Below are 25,724 nucleotides of genomic sequence, written 5' to 3' on the forward strand. Positions count from 1 at the left end.
CTCTGTCTGTCTTTCTCTGTCAGCCTTTCTATCTGTCTGTCTCTGTCTCTCTCTGTCTGTCTGTCTCACATTCTTCAATTTTGTTTCAGGTAAGTATGACAAGATTTCACTTTGTATTATGTTTCAGGCATTCTATTGTCTTAAGAACTGTAATTAATTGCAATACTTGTCTACATTTTAGGTAAGTATACACTTCAATCCATTAAGTGCCTGGTTGTCAACATACCAGCTGAGATCTCTGCTAGGCATTTTGGCCATTTTGGGTTGTAGCACCAACTGAAGCTGACAGGGAAACATGTCTGTGCAAGACGCACGAGAACCTACAGTTAATATCTACTAGCCTTTTCAGTAGTGGGCTTCTGTCCAATAAAGATATAGAGAAGATGGCAGATACCATCATCTGCGATCCCAATGTGAAGGATTGTGCCTATGGTGTTTGTGGAGAGTGCCAATTCACTGCTGTTCGTTTGGTTAGGCCTGTGACAACAGATCCTATTGGTCTCACTCAGTGATCTACTGAGGTCAATAAAGATGAAAAGACTTCTGTTGTGACAGTCAAAAAAGAGATGATGTTGACGGAGGATAAAGCAGTAGACCAGTTCGAAGATCACTTCAGTGAGAATTATGGCTGCAAGTACACAACTGAGGTTCAGTCTGTCCACTTTGGCGGATCCCATCAGCAAGCCACGCTCCACACTGGTGTTCTGTACACATCCTCCCAGTCCCCTCTGAGCTTTTGTTCCATCTCCCCTTCTCGGAGGCATGACCCATCGGCCATCTGGGCCCACCTGTACCCGGTGCTGGATTTGACCTTTTGTTTAGTGCTTGAGGCTCTTCAATCAGGACAGTACCTGACTGTCAACATACCAGCTGAGATCTCTGCGAGGCCAGGGCCAGAATAATTTGTTGACACCATTTCAATGCCGTAGAGGAAAACAACATCCAGGTGAACTGCATGGTGTCAACTAATTATTCTGGCCAAAATGCCTTGCAGAGATTTCAGCTGGTATGTTGACAGTCAGGTACTGCGCCTGATTGAAGAGCCTCAAGCACTAAACAAAAGGTCAGTGCAATTAGATATAGCAACATGGAGATACGTTGAGGAATCACTGGACAGAGACAGACGGAGACAGGCAGAGAGATTAATGTAACAAAAACCTTAAATGGATTGAACTGTATATACTTACCTAAAATGTAGACAAGTATTTCAATGAATTACAGTTATTAAGACAATAGAATGCCTGAAACATAATACAAAGTATCCTATACTTACCCGATTACCTGAAATCTTGTCATACTTACCTGAAACTAAATTGAAGAATGTGAGACAGACAGACAGAGAGAGAGACAGAGACAGATCATTATTATAATGCAAATCTTATAGACCTTTTCAACTTGACAATATAAACATTCTAAATGGCCTCATTTGTGTTTCCTGTTGCAATGTTTGATAATACAGTATCTGACAGGAAGTAAACATAGGACACAGCTGTTCCCCTAGCAATGGAATTCGAATGAAAAGGTATAACACTTTATAATAATGATCAATTACTGTGTAATGTATATTTACACAAGAGGGTGATCAATTGGTGTGATGCGGCAGGACCGAGGTATAAAGCCAAATAGTCCTTTATAACTAATTTAATTTATTTAAAAAAATTATAACGTGTTACATTCTATAGATATTGGTCAAATACAGTTTACATGACAATTGGATATATATCGGCATTTATGTGTTTCCTTCCATTTTGTAATATATTTTCCACCCTGTTAGGTGCATGTTCCACCCTGTTAGGTTCCCCCTGTTAGGTATAACAGGGTGGAACATTTTCAACCAAATTAGCCGTTGCTCTGTGAAACAGAAAACCTAGCTAGCTAGCTCTCCAGACTTAAATCAAATCAAATCAAATTTATTTATAGGGCCCGACAACACACGTTAATGTCCCCATGGGCCGTACAGGTCTTCTTTAAACAGGTCAAGAAGACAACATAACAATAAGTCAAGAACAGAACAAGAACACCATAGGGTCCAAATTTTTTTTAGATGAATGCAAATAAATGAAAGAATGCAAGCACTCCCAGACATACCCCACGCGAAGGTAAGGAAAAACTCACTAAAACCTAACAATAGGGAAAAAAGCTCCACAGGCAGTGTGGAGGAGAGAAACCTTAGAAGGGCCGTTCAAGGGGGGATCTCCCTTCTTAGATGTTGGTGATAGTAGTGTTGCAGACGGACAGTTGGTAAGCATGCACTCATGTGTGTGGTGAAACACAGATGAGTGCATGCAATAGCAACTGTACATTTTGAAAAATTAAAGATAGAGCTAATAGCGATAGCAACTGAACATTTTGAAAGATTAAAGATAGAGTTGATAGCGGATCTATTTGAGGCACAGGGGCGGCGCAGAGAGGGTCACGTCCTCCCCGTCTTAGTCACGGGACATTCAACACTCCGGTCGTTGCTCAGGGACAGCCGGAGACAGGGAGATAGGGGGTGGCGCAGAGAGGGTCGCGAACAAACAATACTTTAGTATATATATCAAACATGTTTTACTTATTTTTTTTTAATGTGGTTTGCTTTCCTCATAATTTTGCCTAACAGGGTGGACATTTAAGAGTAGGACATACAGACTAACACCATAAATCTTGCAAAAAAAGCAACAGATCGTTGATGCTCACCTCACTTCTTTGAATTTTCCACCAAATGAGTGATTCCACTTCCTGAATGTTGGTTCATGGGAATTGTAGTTCTCTTTTGTTCAGAAGGCTAAAAACCACAAACTAACAGGGTGGAACGCAATTTTGGGGACACACAGTAAATTCAATAAAAATTATAAATAACATTAATTTATCCATTCATATATATTTATAATTAGAGATATTTTTACTTGAACTATATGATAATAAAGGCATATTTAAACTTATTTATAATTATATTGCAAATGTTTCTAATTGAAACTGAACATTTGCGTTGGGGACATTGTAAAAAGGGGTGTATGTGCCTAAAATTTGTATTTTTAATTATATAGTACATGCATTTTTGTGTGTTAATGTTATAAAGAGGACCTCAATCTATAATAAAAGCCTTTCATTATAAACATGTGATTCATTTGAAGTAATATATAACGAGTTATATCCTGAGGACGGAAAAGTCCAATACCACCAATACCCAGCTACCAATAACAGCGGATACTGAACAACACCTTGTAACTGAGCAGCTACCAATAACAACAGGTGCTGAACAACACTTTGTAACTGAGCAGATACCAATAACAACAGGTGCTGAACAACACTTTGTAACTGAGCAGCTACCAATAACAGATGCTGAACAATACCTTGCTAACTGAGCTGCTTCCAATAACAGCAGATACTGAACAACACCTTGTAACTGAGCTGCTACCAATAACAACAGATACTGAACAATACCCTGCTAACTGAGCAATATGATACTGAACAATACCTTGCTAAATGTTTAGCCTTTCTCCTAGAGAGATCAGCCATCTGGGGGCCCCTCTCTTAGAGAGACTAGCCACCTGGAGGCCCCTCACAACCAGCTTGTGTACCAGCGTTTCCGTTAGCCGGTAATTACCGGTATTTGACCGGCAAAATCTGTTGAAGTCCGACATATTTACTCTCTCCGGTCTTAATGTCCGGTGAAAATAATTCCCTGAGTCTAAGCACAATTTGATTATTTGAATTGTATTAAAATAGGCTAAAATTAAATAGCCTATGCGATGAACGAAACGATCATTACATTTGTTTCCTCGTTGCTTCTAATAATGACAACGACGTCGTCAGCGAGAGCTTAGTGCTGGGTGTGCGAACTTTTGTGAAGCTGCAGAGCCAGAGCACTATCAGCACAATGCAGTATTCCAGCAGTACTCCAATTCAGCCATTTTCAGCCAATGTTGGGTGGGGGGCGCTGCTGTGCGGTTCCCAGAAAAGAGCCAATAACACTGAATCAGCTTCTCTGCAGCGCCATACTCTTTGCAAATAAGTCGTTGCGAGGTGGAGAGAGTCGTCACGCAAACCACGATAATGTTGCCGTCTCTCTGCTTTCTCAGTTCTTCGCTTGATATAATTAATACAAATGTCCAATATAACGGAATTAGTTAGCTCATAAAAATGTGATTATAACAGACTGCTGTTTAGTGTCGGACCGACTGCCCACATACGCGGTCTATTTTATTTCAAGTCAGCAGCAGCACGGAGTATCGAGGGACTTATTTTAATTGGAATATATTAATGACTGTATACGTGAAGTTGAACATTATGATATGTGTGACGTGTCTGATACAACGAGGTGAAGCGATGTCGACTCGAGATGCATTTGGGGGTGCGTGTGACAGAGCTGCTGCAGCGGGAGCCTGCGGGGCGGGAGCTTGATGCTGGATCAGCGTATCGCACTAACTTGAGAGGCGAGAGATAGTAATTTGATTCTGCAAATCAATTTCTCATTCTTCGCTTGATGTAATTAATACACATGTCCAATTATAACGGAATTCGTTAGCTCATAAAAATGTGATTATAATAGACTGCTGTTTAAAACTCTGACCGGAATATCTCGAATATGTCCGGTGATAGAAATCTTGCAGGACACACAGACCGGCACGAATATGTTCTAACGGAAACGCTGTTGTGTACATGACCTATGCTACAAAATGTAAAAACACTTTTTTACTAGAGTTTACATTTGTATCCCAGTTGTAAAACAGTCTGCACCAGTTGTTGATATTTCATCATCTTGGTTAGAAAAGGCTTCCTCACACATATTAAACATGCTGGTGATGTTCTAGAACACTTCTGAATCATCACTACACGGATTAAACATGCTGGTGATGTTCTAGAACACTTCTGAATCATCACTACACGGATTAAACATGCTGGTGATGTTATAGAACACTTCTGAATCATCACTACACAGATTAAACATGCTGGTGATGTTATTCTGAATCATCACTACACAGATTAAACATGATCAGCTTCACAGTAGAGTGTTTAAAAAGCACTATGGAAGAAAAATGGAAGTGATACCTTTTTTTATTTATTTTTTTATCTACTTTTTCTCCGTATTTTTCAATTTTTCTCCCATCCCAATTTCGCCTCGCCAGTTCTCCCTTCAATTCTCCCCTCCCCTGTCTCGGACGTTGCTAGACTATGCCTCCCACTGGTCAGCTGCAGTGAGGACCAAGCCTTGCGTCACATGTCCCCTCCGGTACACAAGGAGGCAGCTGTCACATCTTTTCACCTGAACAGCGCAATCTCTGTGACGAGGAGTAACGCGTGGGAGGCTCACGCTGCCCCCGTTACTTCCTGATTCTGCTGTACAGGCGCACCAACCGACCTGTAGGAGTCGCTGTCCACAATGTCCAATCCCCACCCACCGGCTTTCCCACCCTCTAACACTGCCAATTGTGTTAGTATGACGACCGGCCAAGCCGGTAGCAACGCCGAGAGCTGGGCTCGATACCAGCATCTCCTGCATTCGTGGCGAGCGCCTTGCCCACTGCGCCACTCAGCCGCCAGGGAAGTGATTTTTGAATCAATTCCACTATTCTGTCGTGCCTAAAGATGTAAAGCCCCTCATATACATGGCAACTGTTTAAGATGTGAGACATGGTTTCAGCTATTAGTTGACCATGAGGTACTGTATACTGTAAGGAGCACGAGGAAGCCAGATGAAAAGATTGAGCTTGGTTGGTAAAACCTGTAGTGTTGCTTTTATAGTGAAGATGATAATGATCGCATCTCTAGCTACACTTTTAAACACTGCATGGGAGAGAGAATGGTCTGCAGCAGAGAGACAAGCTAACTTCGAAGTTATACACACACAGACACACACACACACACACACACACACACACATTCTCTCTCTCTCTCTTTTTCTTCTTTTTTCATCTGTCTCTTCTTTGTTTCCACCATGTTGAGAGTGATGGGGATCAGTGTAGGCAGAATTCCGAACAGTAATTTGAGGAAGACTGACAGCCAATTATGCCCTGGACAACGCTAATGACATTCATCATATCAGGGTTATCAGTGACTGGACCGGCGCTGGTAATTACGCTGGTGAAATAAGCCTAATACGTTTACACACAGTGACAACAGTCATCTATACACACAGTGACGACAGTAATCTTTACACACAGTGACAACAGTCATCTTTACACACAGTGACAACAGTCATCTTATATATCAATATTGTAATTGCTCCTGCATTCACCTGCTATTATGTAATGTGTGTGTGTTTCCTGGCTTTACTATAATATTTACACATTTTAGAATGCAAAGCAGTTGATGTCTGACTAAGTGACTTTTGCCACCAAACCTGCACAGAGTACAACGTATGACGTATTATCATGCCTGTTAGGGTACCTTGTGTATACTGTAGTGTTGAACACTACAGAAGCCGATCAGCTGGATCGATATGAAAACATTGTTGGATCAAGCTGAAATTGATGTCAGATAGTCCTTACCTGTGGTCGGGGGTATTCCAAAAAGAATATTCCAATTGTCTGATCGCGATTTCCAGTATTGGTGTCCATCTGGTCCCGGACATAATTTGGCACAACTTATGGATCGAGTGTGCCAGATGCGTTTCGAAGTGGTCGGATGAAGTGACTTACTCGGCTCTGTCTAAATATAGCGCCCGGAGACATTTGAGTGTACCACAGAGTTAGATATAAGGTTTCAAAGGGTGGGCGACACTGCCATCTGGCAGGATGTGGCCGGTATTGCACTTTGGCGATCTCAAAATCCTTTCCTATGACAACACTGAGGTCAGTGGATGAATAATGAATAAAAATATTGAATAAAAGAAAAAACGACCAAAACCCGAGATATCTTTGGTCTGGCGTCCAACGCATGGCGAGTTAACCCGAGATATCTCGGGTCTGGCAATTAAAGAGTTAAGGGTTATGCATGTTTTGGGTATAGGTCAATGTTAGGGTTAGTGTACTCTGGAGTTACTGTAAGTCAATGCAGTGTCATTGATTTTACATAAGTAAACATGTGTGTGTGTGTGTATTTGTTTGTGTGTAATTTTTTGTATGTGTGTGTTGTTACCATTATGTGCATGTGTATACATGTTCTGTTGTGTCCATCTTCACCACTGTATGTGTGGTTGTGTTGCTACAGATCTTTGGCATCCTGAAGGCCCCGTTCACGGAGCAGGGAGACGGTCCCATGCTGAAGCTGGAGGACCTGGGAGACCAGCGCTACGCCCACTTCAAGTACATGCTGCGTCTCTGCTATAGGGTGCTGCGCCACTCCCAACAGGACTACCGCAAGAACCAGGCAAGCTGCAGCCTAAAGGCCCTTACATAGTCTCCACACAACAGGCAAGCTGCAGCCTCCAGGCCCTTACATAGTCTCCACACACCAGGCAAGCTGCAGTCTCCAGGCCCTTACATAAGGCATGTTCGAGATGGATTTCGGTTTGCCTCGAAAGTAGACGAGAGTAGCCGAGTGAAGCCGGGGGAGGAGTTAAAAAGGCGGACACTTCAGATTTCACGAGAGTCTCTCGCCTAGTCTCGCATGGCAGATACGCTTTCACGTCACCACACACACATTACACACCTGTCCAGCTCATTATAATGCGATGGCCGTGTGCAAAATTAGATCAGATTCAAATGTACAGCACACCATATACTGCTATAGTGGAATATACTATTCATATACCATAATGTATACCATCTTGTTGCGCGCTCCTGGCCGCACGCACACACAACACACTGCTGAATAATTCTGTTTTGCATCAATATATATATGTATACTGTGTATATTGAGGCAAAACAGAATTATATATACAGTATTGAGGCAAAACAGACGACGCATGTGTGTATGTGTCTGACAGCTTGAAGTTTATCATGATGATATGATGATAACGCATAACATAATAAAGTTTTCAATCAATCAATCAATCAATCAATCAATCAAACGTCTCATAACTCCCTGGCTGTCACGTGGCTGGTGACTGACAACTTTTCTGAGCCAATAGGCGCTTTGCGCGACCGTAGCAAGTCGCTTCCCAGCCGGGAGCAGCCAGCTGAGAGGCATGTGGCGCCTCGCTCTGAAGGCTGTGTGTGGCTCGCTCCCGCAAGAGTTCCGCGCCTCGTCTCGTCAGATTTTCAGAGCAAGTCGGACAACATTCTAACCGTCATGCAACGCGCTTGGCGAGGCCGTAGTAAAACCTGCGCAGATCTGCGTCCGCCTATCCTATCTCGAACACGCCTATAGTCTCCACACACCAGGCAAGCTGCAGCCTCCAGGCCCTTACATAGTCTCCACACGCCAGGCAAGCTGCAGCCTCCAGGCCCTATAGTCTCCACACACCAGGCAAGCTGCAGCCTCCAGGCCCTTACATAGTCTCCACACACCAGGCAAGCTGCAGCCTCCAGGCCCTATAGTCTCCACACACCAGGCAAGCTGCAGCCTCCAGGCCCTTACATAGTCTCCACACGCCAGGCAAGCTGCAGCCTCCAGGCTCTTACATACATGAATGGATGAATGAATGAATGAATGAATGAAAACTTTATTTAACAGATTGCAGAATGGGTACAATACAGTACGGCTCAATACACACAATTGTTAAGGGGATGCAGACCAGAGAAATACGTTTGTCTTGTTTACATCAGGGTCCCCCATTTTCAATTCATAGTGATACTTACTTACTTGAACACTATGCGTTCCTTCACCTTTCATAGTTCAGGTGTATCGGCTCTTTTTCAGAGTTGTTCAGAACAATTTGTTGTATCTTTCAGGAGTACAGAGCAGAACGGTTCTCCATTATGTTTTAGGGCTGACCTTGACTAGTCGAATGTCGACTAATCAATCGAAGGGAGCCGTAGTCGACTGCCAACCTCTTAGTCGAATGCAAAAAAATAATAATTCTTTTGGATCATTCTTTCCAAAAGCAAAGAGGTCTAGAAGCATGGCTAACGCTAATGGCGCGCATACCAGCGAGGGTAACTGCCTTAGAAAACAGGCCCAGAGGCACTGAAAGAGGATTTCACCGGTCTAATGTACACACTAGACAAATATGAACATGTATCCATCAGTGGACCAATTGCATGCTTTCGCAGAGGACAAGAAGCCTTCAGTCGACTCCTTCAGACATTAAGCACCCCCCACAGCCCAAATGGAATGATACATTATTTTAAAAATGTTTGTATTTATAATATATATTTCTTTGCATTCGGGGGGTAGTCGGCAAATTTTGGCCAATCAAAGTCGACTATACAAATCCTTAGTCTGGGAAAGGCCTATTATGTTTATATAACTATTATATATTATGTTGTATCTTTCAGGAGTACATAGCCAAGAAGTTCTCCATCATGCAGTCTCAGATTGGCTATGAGATCCTGGCGGAGGACACCATCACAGCCCTGCTGCACAACAACCGCCAGCTGCTGGAGAAGCACATCACGGCCAAGGAGATCGAAACCTTCGTCAACCTGCTCAGACGCAACAGAGAGCCCAGGTCAGGACGGGAGACGGGGACACGTGGACACATGTCCAACCCACGTGGACATAGTCCTATGAATATCCTGAAGGGTTCCTGTTTGTATTATATAAGGAAGTAATCGAGTAATCCATATGACATTTTTGTTTAAATATTTTAATTCTTGTGGTGTTTGTCATATATGACAGGGGAATGAATGGCATGAATAATGTAAGGTGTAGAAATCATAGTGCGTGTACTGTATCCACTGTGTAAACTGCAAGAAACTTGGCATTCAAATTAAATATTCATTGAAAAAAGTATTTGAGGAATTTGGGAAAAGAGATGGACAGGCACACACACAAACCTCTACTCACAAAAGCACTGTATCACAAAGTCACATTTATTTGTTAAGCACTTTCACACAAAGTTCGATGCCACATACTTAGTGGGTACACATGAGGAAATGGTATAAAAGTATAGGTTCCTATGCTGATACTGTGTGAAGAACTACTACTTTGTACAGAATGTGCTGATGTACATTTTGTACTAATTGTGTATCATCCACCCTTGCAGGTTCCTGGACTACCTGTCTGATCTGTGCGTGTCCAACAAGACAGCCATCCCCGTCACTCAGGCTCTCATTTGTAAATTCATGCTGAATCCCATCAACGCCGACATCCTCATTCAGACCAAGTGAGTCGGACGTTCTGTTCATTTGATTTGATCTCTGCGTTTCCCTGAATTTCCCCCAAGGGATCAATAAAGGAATATGTTATCTGATCTTGTCTTTTAAGACATGATGATGGGCTACACAGAATCTCTGTTCTGGGGAATTGGTGTGAAGCCGGTCATGTTTTAAATTCTTCAAACGTGTTATACAAAACTATACTGTATATGTTGTAGAATAGGGGGGTTTAATACAGAATAACAGCAGACAAAGTTTGACTATGATTTTTATTTAATATAATGTCAACATGCTTTATCTGATGAAGTAGCTGCAAATTTAATTGAATTGAATTTCAAACCTTTATTTCAACTCGTCAGACACTGAGGTTACCCTCATTTACAGCGACGATGAGCTAACAAAACAAGACACAGTATATCAGAAAATGTCATACATATAGGCACAATAAATAAGAATAAACAATAAAAAATCTGCTAAATCATACTTTTAAATGTAAAGTAAGACTGCAATAAAAACATTTGTATAAATAATATATTTATATATACTGTAAATATTCTTGCTTGCAGTAGGTATATGGTGAAAGATGTCTTTATTTTTAGTCTGCCGTCAAGAGGAGGTAGCAGATCTGCAGCCGGGTGGAATGTGTGAGATCGTTTTCGCTTTTGTCTTACTCATACTTTCCATCTCTTTCTATCTGTCTCTCACCCTCCCCCTCTCCTCTCACCCCACCCCCTACCCCCCCCCCCCCCCCCCCCTCTCCCCCACAGAATCCCCACTACGGAAGCCAGTCTGGAGGCCTCGCTCCTGCAGGAGGAGGTGGATGAGGAGGAGGTGTGGCTCTACTGGATCGACAGCCACAAGGAGCCCCATGGCAAGTCCATCCGTCACCTGGCCCAGGACGCCAAGGGCAACCACAAGATGGATGTAGACATCATCACTTACTACAGGTGACGATGGGTATCTTTTAGCTCTGAGACCAGCTGTGCTGCCATGATTCTGTTCTCATTCACGTCCCATGAGAAACTGTCCTCTTGTGATTCTGTTCTCATTCACGTCCAAGAGAAACTGTCCTCTTGTGATTCTGTTCTCATTCACGTCCATGAGAAACTGTCCTCTTGTGATTCTGTTCTCATTCACGTCCATGAGAAACTGTCCTCTTGTGATTCTGTTCTCATTCACGTCCATGAGAAACTGTCCTCGTGTGATTCTGTTCTCATTCACGTCCATGAGAAACTGTCCTCGTGTGATTCTGTTCTCATTCACGTCCATGAGAAACTGTCCTCGTGTGATTCTGTTCTCATTCACGTCCATGAGAAACTGTCCTCCCATGATTCTATTCAGACCAAGGGATATATTGGGTTTACCAGGCTTCAGACCAAGGGAGATATTGGGTTTACCAGGCTTCAGACCAAGGGAGATATTGGGTTTACCAGGCTTCAGACCAAGGGAGATATTGGGTTTACCAGGCTTCAGACCAAGGGAGATATTGGGTTTACCAGGCTTCAGACCAAGGGAGATATTGGGTTTACCAGGCTTCAGACCAAGGGAGATATTGGGTTTAAATGGTAAATGGCTGCATTTATATAGTGCTTTTATCCAACACGCTTTACAATTTGTTCCTCACATTTTACCCATTCATTCACACATTCACACACCGATGGCAGAGGCAACCATGTAAGGTGCCAACCTGCACATCGGGAGCAATAAGTGTCTTGCTCAAGGACACTTCCACACGCTGCCCAGGAGGAGTGGGAATCGAACCTGGAACCTCCGGATTACCAGATGACTGCTCTACCTCCTGAGCCACTGTCACCCCCCCCCCTCCCCCCAGCTTACTAGGCTTCAGGCAGGGCTACACTGTTACACACACTCCTTTCACCCTCTTCTCCATGTCTCCGTTCACATTGCCCTCCCTCTGTCTCCCTCTGCACTCTTAGGTACCAGTTGAACCTGTTCGCCAAGATGTGTCTGGACCGTCAGTACCTGGCCATCGACGAGCTGTCCAGCATGCTGAAGGTGGACCTGATCCTGCGCTGCATGTTTGATGACTGCCTGCCTTACAACCTGAGGGCCTCCTTCTGCCGCCTCATGCTGCACATGCACCTGGACCGGAACGGCCTGGAGGCGGTGGTGCCTGTACGCTACGCCCGACTCTGGACCGAGATCCCCTTCAAGACCACCATCCACGAGTGAGTATCTGCATGTAGTACTATGAGTGAGTCAGTGTATGTATGAATGCCTATGAGTGTGTCAGTGTATGTATGACTATGAGTTAGTCAGTGTATGTATGACTATGAGTGAGTCAGTGTATGTATGAATGCCTATGAGTGAGTCAGTGTATGTATGTATGATTATGAGTGAGTGAGTCAGTGTATGTATGAATGCCTATGAGTGTGTCAGTGCATGTATGTATGACTATGAGTGAGTGAGTCAGTGTATGTATGAATGTCTATGAGTGTGTCAGTGCATGTATGTATGACTATGAGTGAGTGAGTCAGTGTATGTATGAATGACTGAGTGTGTCAGTGCATGTATGTATGACTGAGTGAGTGAGTCAGTGTATGTATGTATGTATGTATGTATGTATGTATGTATGTATGTATGTATCTATGTCAGGGTTAGAAATTAACATTTTTTTTCAAGGGCTTTTTTTGCCCCCCTTAATTGCTTTTCGGGGGCTTTTTTTTTTGTATTTCGGGGGCACAACATTTTTATAATGAAAATTAACATAAAGATTATAAAACATTGTTGACACTTTTTTTACAGTCTTCGTCCCTATGTTTGATAACGTAATGTTAATGTCTCCATATATAGGGCTCTACGCTAACCTTTTTCCCAAGGAGCACATGTGCTCCTAAATAAAATGTTAATAAATAAAATCTAAATACAAATTTAGGAGCACACAGAAATTTAGGAGCACAGTGACAATTGTTCAAGTAACACACACACGCACACGATGTGTGACATCATGGCTTGGTTTCATGTTTTGAGGTACCTTCAATTATCTGTAAATAATACATACATACTCTATCTAAATAGATTAAATATTATTGTCCCTGAGTGAGGGCAAGTTGTGTTGTTGTCTTGATATAATAACCGGTTGCCTCTGGATCAACGAATGTCTAATATTGAATAATATTATTAGATATTTTATTTTTAACATCCCTAATTCCAACAGTCAAGAAGCTTGTTTCAAATTGATGAAAAACCCCACACACGCAACGTTTGTGAGTATAGGCTCTGGCCAGATCGACCAATGAAATACGTTGCGCGCTCAGCGCTGTGGAATGAAGGAAATGCGCATCGGGATCGGATTTGGATGTTATTCTTTTGGAGTTGTGTTACAAATGGAATGGTCTTTCCCCGCCGAACACAAGTTACTTAACGTTACACAGAACACAGGTCGCGCTATGCAGATGCTTAGCTTGCTAACGTTAAGATAGCAGTGTAATGCTTGATGAGAGCAGAGCGCTCTCTCTGTGTTCGCAGGAATCGCAGCACCTCTCAAGTGCCTGTAACACGCAGCGGGCCCCGCCTCCCTCCTCCTTGGAACAAACATTCCACCCAAAAACTGAATTTCAGTCCAGTTTCAATCTGAACTATTAACAGCGGAGCTGTTTTGTAATCTTCACAATCACTCGTCTGTCTCGCACACTGCAAGTAAATGATTTTTCCGGTTTGCACACACACATATTATTAGGGGCAATACGAGGGAAATGCTCGCACTGTAGAGCATATATATAATTATATATATAATTAGTAAACTGTCTGGGGCTTTTTTTGCCCCCCTTAACTGATGTTCGAGGGCATTTGGTCAATTTTCGAGGGCATTTTGCCCCAAGCCCCCGTTAATTTCGAACCCTGATCTATGTATGTTTGTATGTATGTATGTATGTATGTATGTATGTATGTATGACTGAGTGTGTCAGTGTATATATGAATGTATGAATGACGATGAGTGAGTCAGTGTATGTATGAATGCCTATGAGTGTGTCAGTGTATGTATGTATGAGTGAGTCAGTGTATGTATGACTGAGTGAGTCAGTGTATGTATGTATGTATGACTGAGTGTCAGTGTATATATGAATGTATGAATGACTATGAGTGAGTCTATGTGTGTATGTGTGTGTGTGTGTGTGTGTGTGTGTGAATGACTGAGTGAGTCAGTGTATGTATGTATGTATGTATGTATGAATGACGGAGTTAGACAGTGTATGTATGTTTGAATGACTGTCAGTACAGTATAATTTATGTATGTATGAATTACTGAGTGTGTCAGTGTATGTATGAATGACTATGAGTGAGTCAGTATATGTATGTATGTATTTATGTATGTATGTATGTATGTATGTATGTATGTATGTATGTATGTATGTATGTATGTATGTATGTATGTATGTATGTATGTATGTATGTATGTATGTATGTATGTGTGTATGTGTGTATGTATGTATGTATGTATGAATGACTGAGTGTGTCAGTATATGTATGAATGACTATGAGTGTGTCAGTATATGTACTGTATATAGGGATGGCAATTGATAAGATTTGATCAATACAATTCCATTATCGATTATGCTTATCGATCCGATTCTTTATCAATTCCCTTATCGATTCCTGATAAATTTATAATTTAAATAAATCAATTGGAAATGCAACAGAACTAAGCTGGTTAGAATAACAACATGCAACTTGACATTTCTGATTGTCATTTATTGTTGAGCCCCCATGTCAAAAAAAAGAAATAAAAAAAAAGATATATATACCGGTATATACACTTAAATAAAATAAGGTATTTGAGATTCTCTTAAACTAATTGAATCTATTGAACTGTAGTTGCATTCAACAGTTATTACCTTTATAAATAAAGGTTACAAGTTAAAACATAACTGACACATAAGTAACATCTAGGAAAGCAATTCACCTACCGAAATTCCGAGGCTTCTACCTCCCCTTTCAGAAGACCAGCGCACGCACACACACACCTACACGCACACGCACGCACACACACAGAAAGGGCTCCTTTTTTTTGCTACTTATTTGAACCAGTAGAGAGAGGGAGGGAGTGAGAGACGGCTGCCTCCCCCAAGCCCCACTAGCCCCCACCCTTTCTAGCTCAGCTCAGCTGTTTTCTCTCTCCGTCTCTGTCATGAGCATGGCTATTAGCTAGCGTTAGCGTAAATGAATGACACTTGGATGCAAAGCATTGAGGTTTTAAACCCTTCTGTACATATGACCCCGTTCACTAATGTAAATAAATCCTAAACCGCTTATCCGTGACGTGTCTACAGGTACGAGTATGCATTCACGGACACCTCCAGGGAGGAGATGAAGAGGAAGTTCGCCCCCACCATGGAGTTTGTGGAGGAGTACCTGAAAGACGTGGTCAGCCAGCCATTTCCCTTTGGGGAGAAGGAGAAGAACGAACTGACTCTGGAGGTAAAGGTTTACCTCCATTTCTCCCCAACAGCACATGTTGTGGCTCAGTAGGTAGAACACCGCCGGGTCGAGGGGTTCAATTCCCACTGGGGGGCAACCCATCCAGAAAATATATGCACCTTAACACATCCAGTGCCGTTCACGAGAGGTCGCTGTGGGCCGTGTGTGCCAGCGCTTTGTTCAATGGGGATACATGCCGGTGTTTGCAGTGCTAAAACTATATTAAATATTATAGCTATGGATCTAATAACATAGTCGATTGTCATTGAGTTTCTTCCGGTCAAGATGCAAAAAACATCTTACATTCCCGTTTTATACCGTGGTGAATATGAGTATAGTTTTAGAGTAATTCTGTGTAATCCCAGGAAACAATCTGAAATAAACACGATTATTATCGGTATTATGTTTCATCATGCATGCATGAAAGGGTGGGGGGGGGGGGGGTTCTATGCTTCGATTGTCACCAACGGCATACGTTGTGGAGTAACGTTACAATAACACTTTCGCATCACAACGAAGGCATGCTCGGATCAATGGAAGATTGATACCATATAGCACTTACCTTGACTAGGATGTACTGCAAAAAGAATATTCCAATTATCTGATCGCCATTCTAAGTATTGATGTCGATCGTGTTGCCAACATAATTCACCAAAGTACATGAATCGACGGTGCTCGATTCTCCCCAATCCATGTGTTATAAACATTACTCCTCCCCAACTAGGAAAACCTGGACCGGACTTTTTAGATCGACGTACAGGCTGAGCCAGAGGGATTCCAAGGATGTGCAATACCGGCCGCAAGGCGTTAGGCGGCGGTATTGGACGTTTGCGATCTCAGACCCATTCAGGACAGCCTGCACAGGCTGCCTCGATGGATTATGAATGGAAATAGCGAATAAAAGAAATAACGACCCAGAAATGGCACTGAACTGTTGGGCCACAGAAACGAGAATTCTTGTGAACGGCACTGGATGTGTTAATCGGGCAATTCGCCAAAAAAACAACGCTGATTTGTTTTGCACTCAATCTCACACGCATCCAGTTGGGGTGACAGTAGCTCAGGAGGTAGAGCGCTTGTCTGGTAATCATTGTTCCTGGTTCGATTCCCGCTCCTCCCGGGCGGCACCCTCTGTGATTATTATTGTACGTATCTGAATACGGGCGTGCTCGTGGGAGCATGTGCAAAGATATTAGTGATATATAGTGCTCCCGACTCGAGGGAGAGAGAGAGACTCACTCACTCACTCACTCACTCACTCACTCACTCACTCACTCACTCACTCACTCACTCACTCACTCACTCAGACGGAGCGATCTCTCCCCGAGTCCCCCTGCATCGCGACTCGAAGCGTGCACACGCGGGCTCTCTCCCTCTCTATCTCTCTCTCTCTCTCCCTCCCTCTGCCTCCCGTTTGAGGAAGTGTCGGGTTTCACTGTGCGCTATGTGCGCTTAGTTATGCAAATCAACCTCCCACCTTGACCGTCAGAAGGGGGGCTATGTGAGACTGTTGTTCATTGACTACAGCTCAGCGTTCAACACCATAGTCCCCACCAGACTGGTGGACAAGCTGATCGAGCTGGGTCTGAGCTCCGCCCTGAGCGCCTGGGTACTGGACTTTCTGAGTGAAAGACCCCAGGCGGTCAGGGTGGGGGGTCAGACCTCCAACACCATCACCCTGAGCATCGGGTCCCCCCAGGGCTGTGTTCTAAGCCCCCTGCTGTACTCACTCTACACACACGATTGTGTGGCCAAGTTCAGCTCCAACTCCATAGTGAAGTTCGCAGACGACACGGTGGTGGTGGGGCTGATCTCGGACAACGACGAGAAGGCCTACCGGGAGGAGGTTGAGGTACTGGAACGCTGGTGCCAGGACAACAGCCTGCTCCTCAACATTGGTAAAACCAAGGAGCTGATCGTGGATTATAGGAGAAGACAGCAGGAGACACACACACCACTGATGATTAACGGGGCTACCGTGGACAGGGTGAGCAGCTTTAAGTACCTGGGGGTCCACATCTCAGAGGATCTGACATGGTCAACACACATAGACACAGTAGTAAAGAAAGCGAAGCAGCGCCTCTACCACCTGAGACAGTTAAGGAAGTTCAGAGTATCGGGGAAGATACTCCAGTCCTTCTACTCAGGAGCTGTAGAGAGCATCTTGACCGGAAACATCACTGCCTGGTATGGAAACAGCACGGCACAGGACAAGAAGGCCCTACAGAGAGTGGTGCGCTCAGCCGAGCGTACCACGGGTATTGCGCTACCTCCCCTGCAGGCTCTATACAACAAGAGGTGCAAATCCAGAGCCTGCAGGATAATGAAAGACCCCCACCACCCCAATAACAGCCTGTTCCAGCTGCTGAGGTCAGGCAGACGCCTGCGAACCCCAGCTACTAGGACGGAGAGGCTTAGGCTCAGCTTCTTCCCCCAGGCCATCAGAGCCTTGAACAATGAACATTGAGTGCCACAGAACACTGAACTATCCACACACAAGCACACATGAGCACACACACGACATGCACGCTGTGCACGCTCACACACTAGCAGCCACTTTAATACTTTAACAAGAGCGGGCACACACTCATGCCGCACACACGCACACTTATGGCCAAGAGGAAAGGCCACTTTAAATTAGTATAACAACAGGAACAGTGTATTGCACTACTAAAGCTACCTAGCATGTCCTATATGCTCTGTAAATAACTATGTACAGATACCGAGATGTCGCACCATGTTACCTGTTACCTGTTTATTGCACAATGTTGTTTTTTTATTGGATTCTATTATATGTTGTACCACTGTATTGCACATCGTCGCGGGCAAGACCACCCGCATTTCATTGTATACTTGTATGCCGTGACAAATAAAACTCTTGACTTGACTTGACTATCAATGCTATGTCGATGTCACAGAAACCGTCAAATCAGAACAGCTTAGTTGAGTGAGGGAGGATCTCGTGAACTCGAGACTAGACTGATGAGTCAATATGATAATTAGAGACACAGACCCATTGATACTAACTCCTATTACTTTAAAAACATGCTAAACACAGAAAAAAGCCATTTATAATGCATGTCCCCTTTAAATTACCTTCAATCCAATGAATCTTCGATAAAGACTTGCGTATATTTAGGATATTTACCTTAAGGTCTCTGGAGTTTGCTCTGAACACTCTCTCCCAGGTGGTGAATCTGGCTCCTAACCTGGTGTGCTTCTCTCCAGGAGAACCTGGAGAATCTGGCTTCTAACCTCGTGTGCTTCTCTCTCTCCCAGGTGGTGAATCTGGCTCTTAACCTGGTGTGCTTCTCTCTCTCCCAGGTGGTGAATCTGGCTCTTAACCTGGTGTGCTTCTCTCTCTCCCAGGTGGTGAATCTGGCTCTTAACCTGGTGTGCTTCTCTCTCTCCCAGGTGGTGAATCTGGCTCTTAACCTGGTGTGCTTCTCTCTCTCCCAGGTGGTGAATCTGGCTCCTAACCTGGTGTGCTTCTCTGTCTCCCAGGTGGTGAATCTGGCTCCTAACCTGGTGTGCTTCTCTCTCCCAGGTGGTGAATCTGGCTGGTAACCTGGTGTGCTTCTCTCTCTCCCAGGTGGTGAATCTGGCTGGTAACCTGGTGTACTTCTCTCTCTCCCAGGTGGTGAATCTGGCTCGTAACCTGGTGTGCTTCTCTCTCCCAGGTGGTGAATCTGGCTCTTAACCTGGTGTGCTTCTCTCTCCCAGGTGGTGAATCTGGCTGGTAACCTGGTGTGCTTCTCTCTCCCAGGTGGTGAATCTGGCTCGTAACCTGGTGTGCTTCTCTCTCTCCCAGGTGGTGAATTTGGCTCGTAACCTGGTGTACTTCTCTCTCCCAGGTGGTGAATCTGGCTCGTAACCTGGTGTACTTCTCTCTCCCAGGTGGTGAATCTGGCTGGTAACCTGGTGTGCTTCTCTCTCTCCCAGGTGGTGAATCTGGCTGGTAACCTGGTGTGCTTCTCTCTCTCCCAGGTGGTGAATCTGGCTGGTAACCTGGTGTACTTCTCTCTCTCCCAGGTGGTGAATCTGGCTCGTAACCTGGTCTACTTCGGCTTCTACAGCTTCAGTGAGCTGCTGCGTCTCACGCGCACCCTGCTGGCCATCCTGGACATCGTCCAGCCCCCCCTCACCTTCATGAACAAGCTCAACAAGAGCCCAGAGGCCGGTCAGTATCACCGTCAACTATAGCCACACATGTCTAGATTAGATTAGATTCAAATGTATTGTCATCATACAGCACAAGTACAGTAAAACGAAAAGAAGTTTGGCATCCAACCAGAGTGCAAATGTAACAGTAAAGTGCAACAGTAATATACTATAATGTACAGATGATTTAAACTGGATATAAAGTATATAAATTGTGTAGAGTGTAGTGCTAATCAGATGTAGTATGGACAGAGTTATATATATATATATATTAGTGCTGTCAGGCGATTAAAAAAATTAATCTAATTAATTACAGGATTTGTAATTAATTAATCTAATTAATCGCATTTTAATCGCATAACCATTTTATGCCTGATATTCTATATTATATAATCATATTTCAAATTGCATGTGTCCGGATGGCAGAATTCAGTACTGTATCTACAAAACCTTCTGTTTAATCATCTTCCATCTATTAATTTGCTTAGATTTTTCTGGTCTGGTCAATTTGAGCATGGTGTTATTCACAGTCAAAGATACAAAAAAATTTATTGATATTCTCATTTGGTTCATTACAATTTACTCAAAATAAATTTTTCATTCAATCAATCACCGCGCAGATTGATTGATTGAATGAAAATGTTATTAACAGATTGCAGAATGGGTACAATACAGTACGGCACACAATTGTTAAGGGGATGCAGACCAGGGTGCAACTTGCACCGTGCAATCCATTCTTTGTGGATCTAGCCCACAGTATTTCTGACACTGGGAATACATTCCCTGAGATTCATAGATGTCCCTAGAATCAGATACCAATAACATGCAAATGGACCATATTAAAAAATAAAAAAGTCTGTAAATGTGTATTCTACATTCTTATGGAATGAATGAGATACAAAAAAAAATTATTAAAAAAAAAAAAAAAAAAAAAAAAAATTGTAATTAATTTTGAGTTAATTTTCATAACGCGATAATTTGCTGTGTAATTAATTAATCTAATTAACGCGATAAACTGACAGCCCTAATATATATATATATATATATTAATATATTACAGTACAGTAAGAATACATATATTATAAGGTATATACAGCATTTTTGTACATGCTATCAAACAGACAGATATGGATATGTGTTGAATATAAATGTATATATATACATTAGTGTACAGATTGTTCATCATTGACTTAAAATAAATTGAAGACCACTTGCTATAATTCAGTTGGCGTTCTTTTAATTCAGTTGAATTGGAAAAACCTGATTTCCCAACTCTGTGGGTTTGCTGATACTCTCGTTTTCCTGGACGTTGAGGTGATGTACCAAGTAAAAGATAAGATAAGCCTTTATTCATCCCCAAGGGGGAATGCAGGTTTCATAGCAGCATGGCGGAGGGGGAGGGGAGGTACAGACAGGGTAATGGAAAATAGAAGACTAAACAAATAGAAGAATAGAAGCTGAGGTAGATAGATAGATAGATAGATAGATAGATAGATAGACGGATAGATACTTTATTCATCCCCTTGGGGAAATTCAGAAATCTCACATAGCTCACACAATAGACGTATACAGACAATGACGGTTCCTCAGTCAGCCGTTCAGTTATATTATCATACTGGTCATCGCGTCTCGCTCTTTGCCATTATGAGATAACTCTTATCTCCTAGCACCTACTGTGCTCATGAACAAACAATTTGCACGAGACCAGGCCACGCCCCCGCGTCCCACTATAAGACGCCGGACATGGTCACACTCTACCTTCCTCTTTTTTTGTTTCCAACATGGACGTTGCAGTGCACTCCGTGAACTAGTTGTTATGAAACGCAGGGAGAAATTACACAATGTTGGGTTTTCGCCGGAGGTTCACCAGCTCCTGGAATCTTCTCGGCACATCCTAACGGCGCATCGGACCTGTCCTGGGGTTCCCTCATCTCTTGACAGCGGATCGAGGGATGTCGCGTGACGGCTAGCAGTCGAGCTACGTCGCGCACAGGTAGGGTCTGCGCTTGCAGGCATTTGTGATACTTCTCGTTGTCCCGTGAGACAGCCGAGTTGTGTATTGGCGCGAGGGGCAGGATATTTGGGTAAACATGGTCGTCATGACTCTGAATTGGATGTTTTCCCGGCTATCCTGGAGCGCGTGGCTAATGCTAATGCTACGATGCTGGGTCACTGTTCCTTTGTTCCCCGCCGTGGGCTGTCACCACTCTTCCCTCCTCTTAACCGGTTCATTGCTGAAGGTCAATCGGTGTCTAATGTGGGGGGTTTTGCTGAGGCTTATTTACCCCTTTTACGGGTGGATGGGCTGACAACAGGGCGCAAGGCAGGTGTGCTGTGGCTTGAGGGCCAGGTAGCATTGGTCCTTTGCCCTGGCATGGTTGAACGGTGTCCCACCTGGAAGCCGACGCCAGTCGAGTCGGCCCGGCAGGTGGCTGTATGGGCTGATGAAGTTTATACCACCGCAGGACGGAATTTAGAGGCGACCAGTGTCATTGCTCAGTTGACTGCTTTTCTGTCCACAATGGTGTCAGGTAGTGGGGCCTTAGGGCCAGCCGACGTCGAAAACATTGCACGTGTTTTTGGGGTTATAGAGCTTTTAACTCAGTCGCAAGCTATAACCGCAGGGAGGACCAGGATGCTGTCAACTCTTATTCACAGGCATCTTTGGTTGGAGCAGTTTTCCTTTGAGGAGGAGAAAAGACTTCTTCTCCTCAGGGCTCCCCTCTCCGCAGAGGGACTCTTTGGTCTTTCCGCAGGAGCGCGGGCGGCGCTGCTGTGATGGCTGCCTTTCTGATCGCTCCGACGAGACTGTGCTTTATTTTGTTAATTTTTATAGTATTAGGAGTTTTATTTGCACCAACTGTTGGTGCATTATATGTGTATGACCGTCAGTCAATCATTGACATTGGATTAAGAAAAACTTACCGTTTGGATTGCTCTCTGGATCGGATCGCTGAACAGCAGAAATGGCCCGACGAGATCCTTTGTTATGCCGGCCACGGACAAGACAAAAAGCCGCCGCGAAGACGAGGAAAGAGAGCCGGGGTCCGGAACAGACTGAGGTCCAAACGACACAGAACCACATTGCCCAGCATATTGTTGGCCAATGTGCAATCGATAGGAAACAAATTGGACGACATCAGAGCAAGGATCCAATTCCAGAGGGACATTCGGGATTGTAACGTCCTCTGTTTCACAGAAACTTGGCTGAGTCCAGATGTCCCGAATCATGCAATAGAACCGGCAGACCACTTCTTCGTTCTACGAAAAGACCGGACGGCATTAGAGTCACTAAAGAAGAAAGGAGGCGGCATTGCCTTCATGATAAACAAGGAGTGGTGCGATTTAGGCAACACAAAGGAAATGTCTAACCACTGCTCCCCAGACCTGGAGTTTATCACGATAAAATGTCGACCCTTCTTCCTCCCAAGAGAGTTAACGTCCATCATCCTCATCGGAGTGTACATTCCACCACACGCGAACACTGAGGTCGCACTTTCAAAACTTCACGACGAGGTAAACAAACTCCAGGCAGCTAACGTTGACGCGGCCATTTTGGTCTTGGGGGATTTCAACAGCGCGCGTCTTAAAAAGGTGCTGCCGAATTTCTATCAGCATGTGACCTGTCCCACCAGAGGCGAGAACATATTAGACCATGTATACTCGCAATTTAAGAATGGGTACAAGTCACAGGCTCTTAGTCCATTCGGTAAAAGCGATCACGCCGCAATTTTTCTTTTGCCTAAGTACAAACAGTGTCTCAAGCGAACGCCGGTGGTCTCGCGAGAGGTTAAGCGTTGGACCGTGACGTCAGTAGAGTCACTCCAAGCAGTGCTGGGAAGCACAGAATGGAGTGTACTCCGTGATAACACAGCCAATATTAACGAATACACCGAAACGGTGATTGACCATGTCTGTACTCAGGTAGAAGTAATAATCCCCACCACCAAAATTAATATCTACCCAAACCAAAAGCCCTGGGTAGACAAATCCGTCCGTGAGGCTCTGAAAGTGCGCACATCAGCATACAACACCGGGCTGGTGACAGGCAACATGGAAGAACACAAGATGGCAAGATACAACGTCAGGAGAGCAGTAATAGAGGCAAAACGGCGTTACAGGGATAAAGTTGAACTTCAGTTTGAACAGGCTGACTCTAGAGGCATGTGGCAGGGCCTCAGAACAATGACAGACTACAAAGGAACCCCCCTCAAACTGAACAGTGACATCTCCTTAGCAAATGATCTCAACTCCTTCTATGCGAGGTTTGAGGCTGTGAATAACAACACCAGCCTACAAACCACGGCAATGGGGGGGGGGGGGTCTGCTGATGGAGACTCAGTGTTCAGGGTAACAGAGCATGAGGTGAGACGGATCTTTAAAAAAGTGGATATCAGGAAGGCAGCAGGACCGGACGGCATCCCCGGCCGCGTCCTAAAAGTCTGTGCCGACCAACTGGCCCCGGTATTCACTGACATCTTCAACCTGTCCTTGGAACAGGCCGTCATCCCCACCTGTCTGAAGAAGTCCACCATCATCCCTGTACCCAAAAAATCTACGCCCGCTTGCCTCAACGACTACCGCCCTGTAGCCCTCACCTCCATAGCCATGAAGTGCTTTGAGAAGCTAGTGAAGGGCTACATCTGTTCCTCCCTCCCCATCAACCTGGACCCTCTGCAATTTGCATATCGCCCCAACAGGTCCACGGAGGACGCCATAGCCCATGTGCTGCACACAGCAGCATCACATCTGGACAAGAGGAAGGGGAACTATGTGAGAATGCTGTTCATCGACTACAGCTCAGCATTCAATACCATAGTCCCCTCCAAACTCATAGCCAAGCTCAGGGACCTGGGCTTGAACTATGACCTGTGCCAGTGGGTCCTGGACTTCCTGACGGGCAGACCCCAGGTGGTAAGAGCCGGCAACTGCACCTCCTCATCCATCACGCTCAACATAGGGGCCCCCCAGGGCTGTGTTCTGAGCCCCCTCCTCTACTCCCTGTACACACATGACTGCGTAGCACAGCGGAACAACAACACCATCATCAAATTTGCTGATGACACAGTAGTGGTGGGCCTGATCTCTGCCAACGACGAAAGGGCCTACCTGGAAGAGGTAGAGAACCTGTCACAGTGGTGTCAGGAGAACTGCCTCTCCCTGAACGTCAGCAAAACAAAAGAGATGATTGTGGACTTCAGGAGGTCGGGGGTCAAGGACTACAGCCCCCTCAGCATCGACGGGGCACCAGTTGAGAGAGTGAACAGTTTCAAGTACCTCGGAGCCCACATATCCGAGGACTTGACATGGACCACACACATTGACAGTGTTGTGAAGAAGGCACGACAACGCCTCTACTTCCTCAGGCGCCTAAGGAAGTTCCAAGTCAGTCAGAAGATCCTTAGGAACTTCTACTCATGTACAATAGAGAGCATCCTGACCGGCAACATCACCTCCTGGTTTGGGAATAGCACTGCACAAGACCGTAGCAGACTACAAAGAGTGACACGTTCAGCCGAACGCACAATTAGAGGGGGGCTTCCCACCCTCCAGAACATTTACAACAAGCGGTGCAAGGGGAAGGCTAAGAGAATTATTAAGGACTCGAGCCACCCGAACAACTGCCTCTTTGAACTGCTGCCGTCAGGCAAGCGATACCGGAGTCTTATGGCGAGCACAGAAAGACTCAGAAGGAGCTTCTATCCCCAGGCCATCAGGCTGCTAAACGAACAATAATCGCTAAACGAACAATAATCACTATGCAACAACCATCAAATGCACACAGCACACACACCCACACGCACACACACACTCACTCAAACAAACAACACACTGCAGCACCCACTCTCCACACTTTAGATCACACAAACACACTTACACTTTATATTTATTGATAAAGGATTTGCACTACAACTCGTACACCTACTGTGAATTGTACCTAAACTGCACCCCGTCCATTTATGCCTTGCACTATATAGTATTGTATATTAGTACACT

General features: G+C 44.4%; 1 protein-coding gene across 2 annotated transcripts in view; it reads left to right on the forward strand.

The window, feature by feature from the left end:
• itpr2 (inositol 1,4,5-trisphosphate receptor, type 2) overlaps window positions 1-25,724 on the forward strand; it is a 286,031-nt gene that overhangs the window by 98,827 nt on the left and 161,480 nt on the right. For both annotated transcript variants that reach the window (XM_084334286.1, XM_084334287.1), the window contains exons 15-21: window positions 7,135-7,293; window positions 9,306-9,478; window positions 10,016-10,135; window positions 10,895-11,074; window positions 12,065-12,316; window positions 15,419-15,566; window positions 19,599-19,746. In XM_084334286.1, coding sequence (XP_084190412.1) covers window positions 7,135-7,293; window positions 9,306-9,478; window positions 10,016-10,135; window positions 10,895-11,074; window positions 12,065-12,316; window positions 15,419-15,566; window positions 19,599-19,746 — 1,180 coding nt within the window. The remainder of the gene's footprint in view (window positions 1-7,134; window positions 7,294-9,305; window positions 9,479-10,015; window positions 10,136-10,894; window positions 11,075-12,064; window positions 12,317-15,418; window positions 15,567-19,598; window positions 19,747-25,724) is intronic.

Source organism: Notolepis coatsorum, assembly GCF_963971535.1.
Source record: "Notolepis coatsorum genome assembly, chromosome: 18".
Lineage (NCBI taxonomy): Eukaryota > Metazoa > Chordata > Actinopteri > Aulopiformes > Paralepididae > Notolepis > Notolepis coatsorum.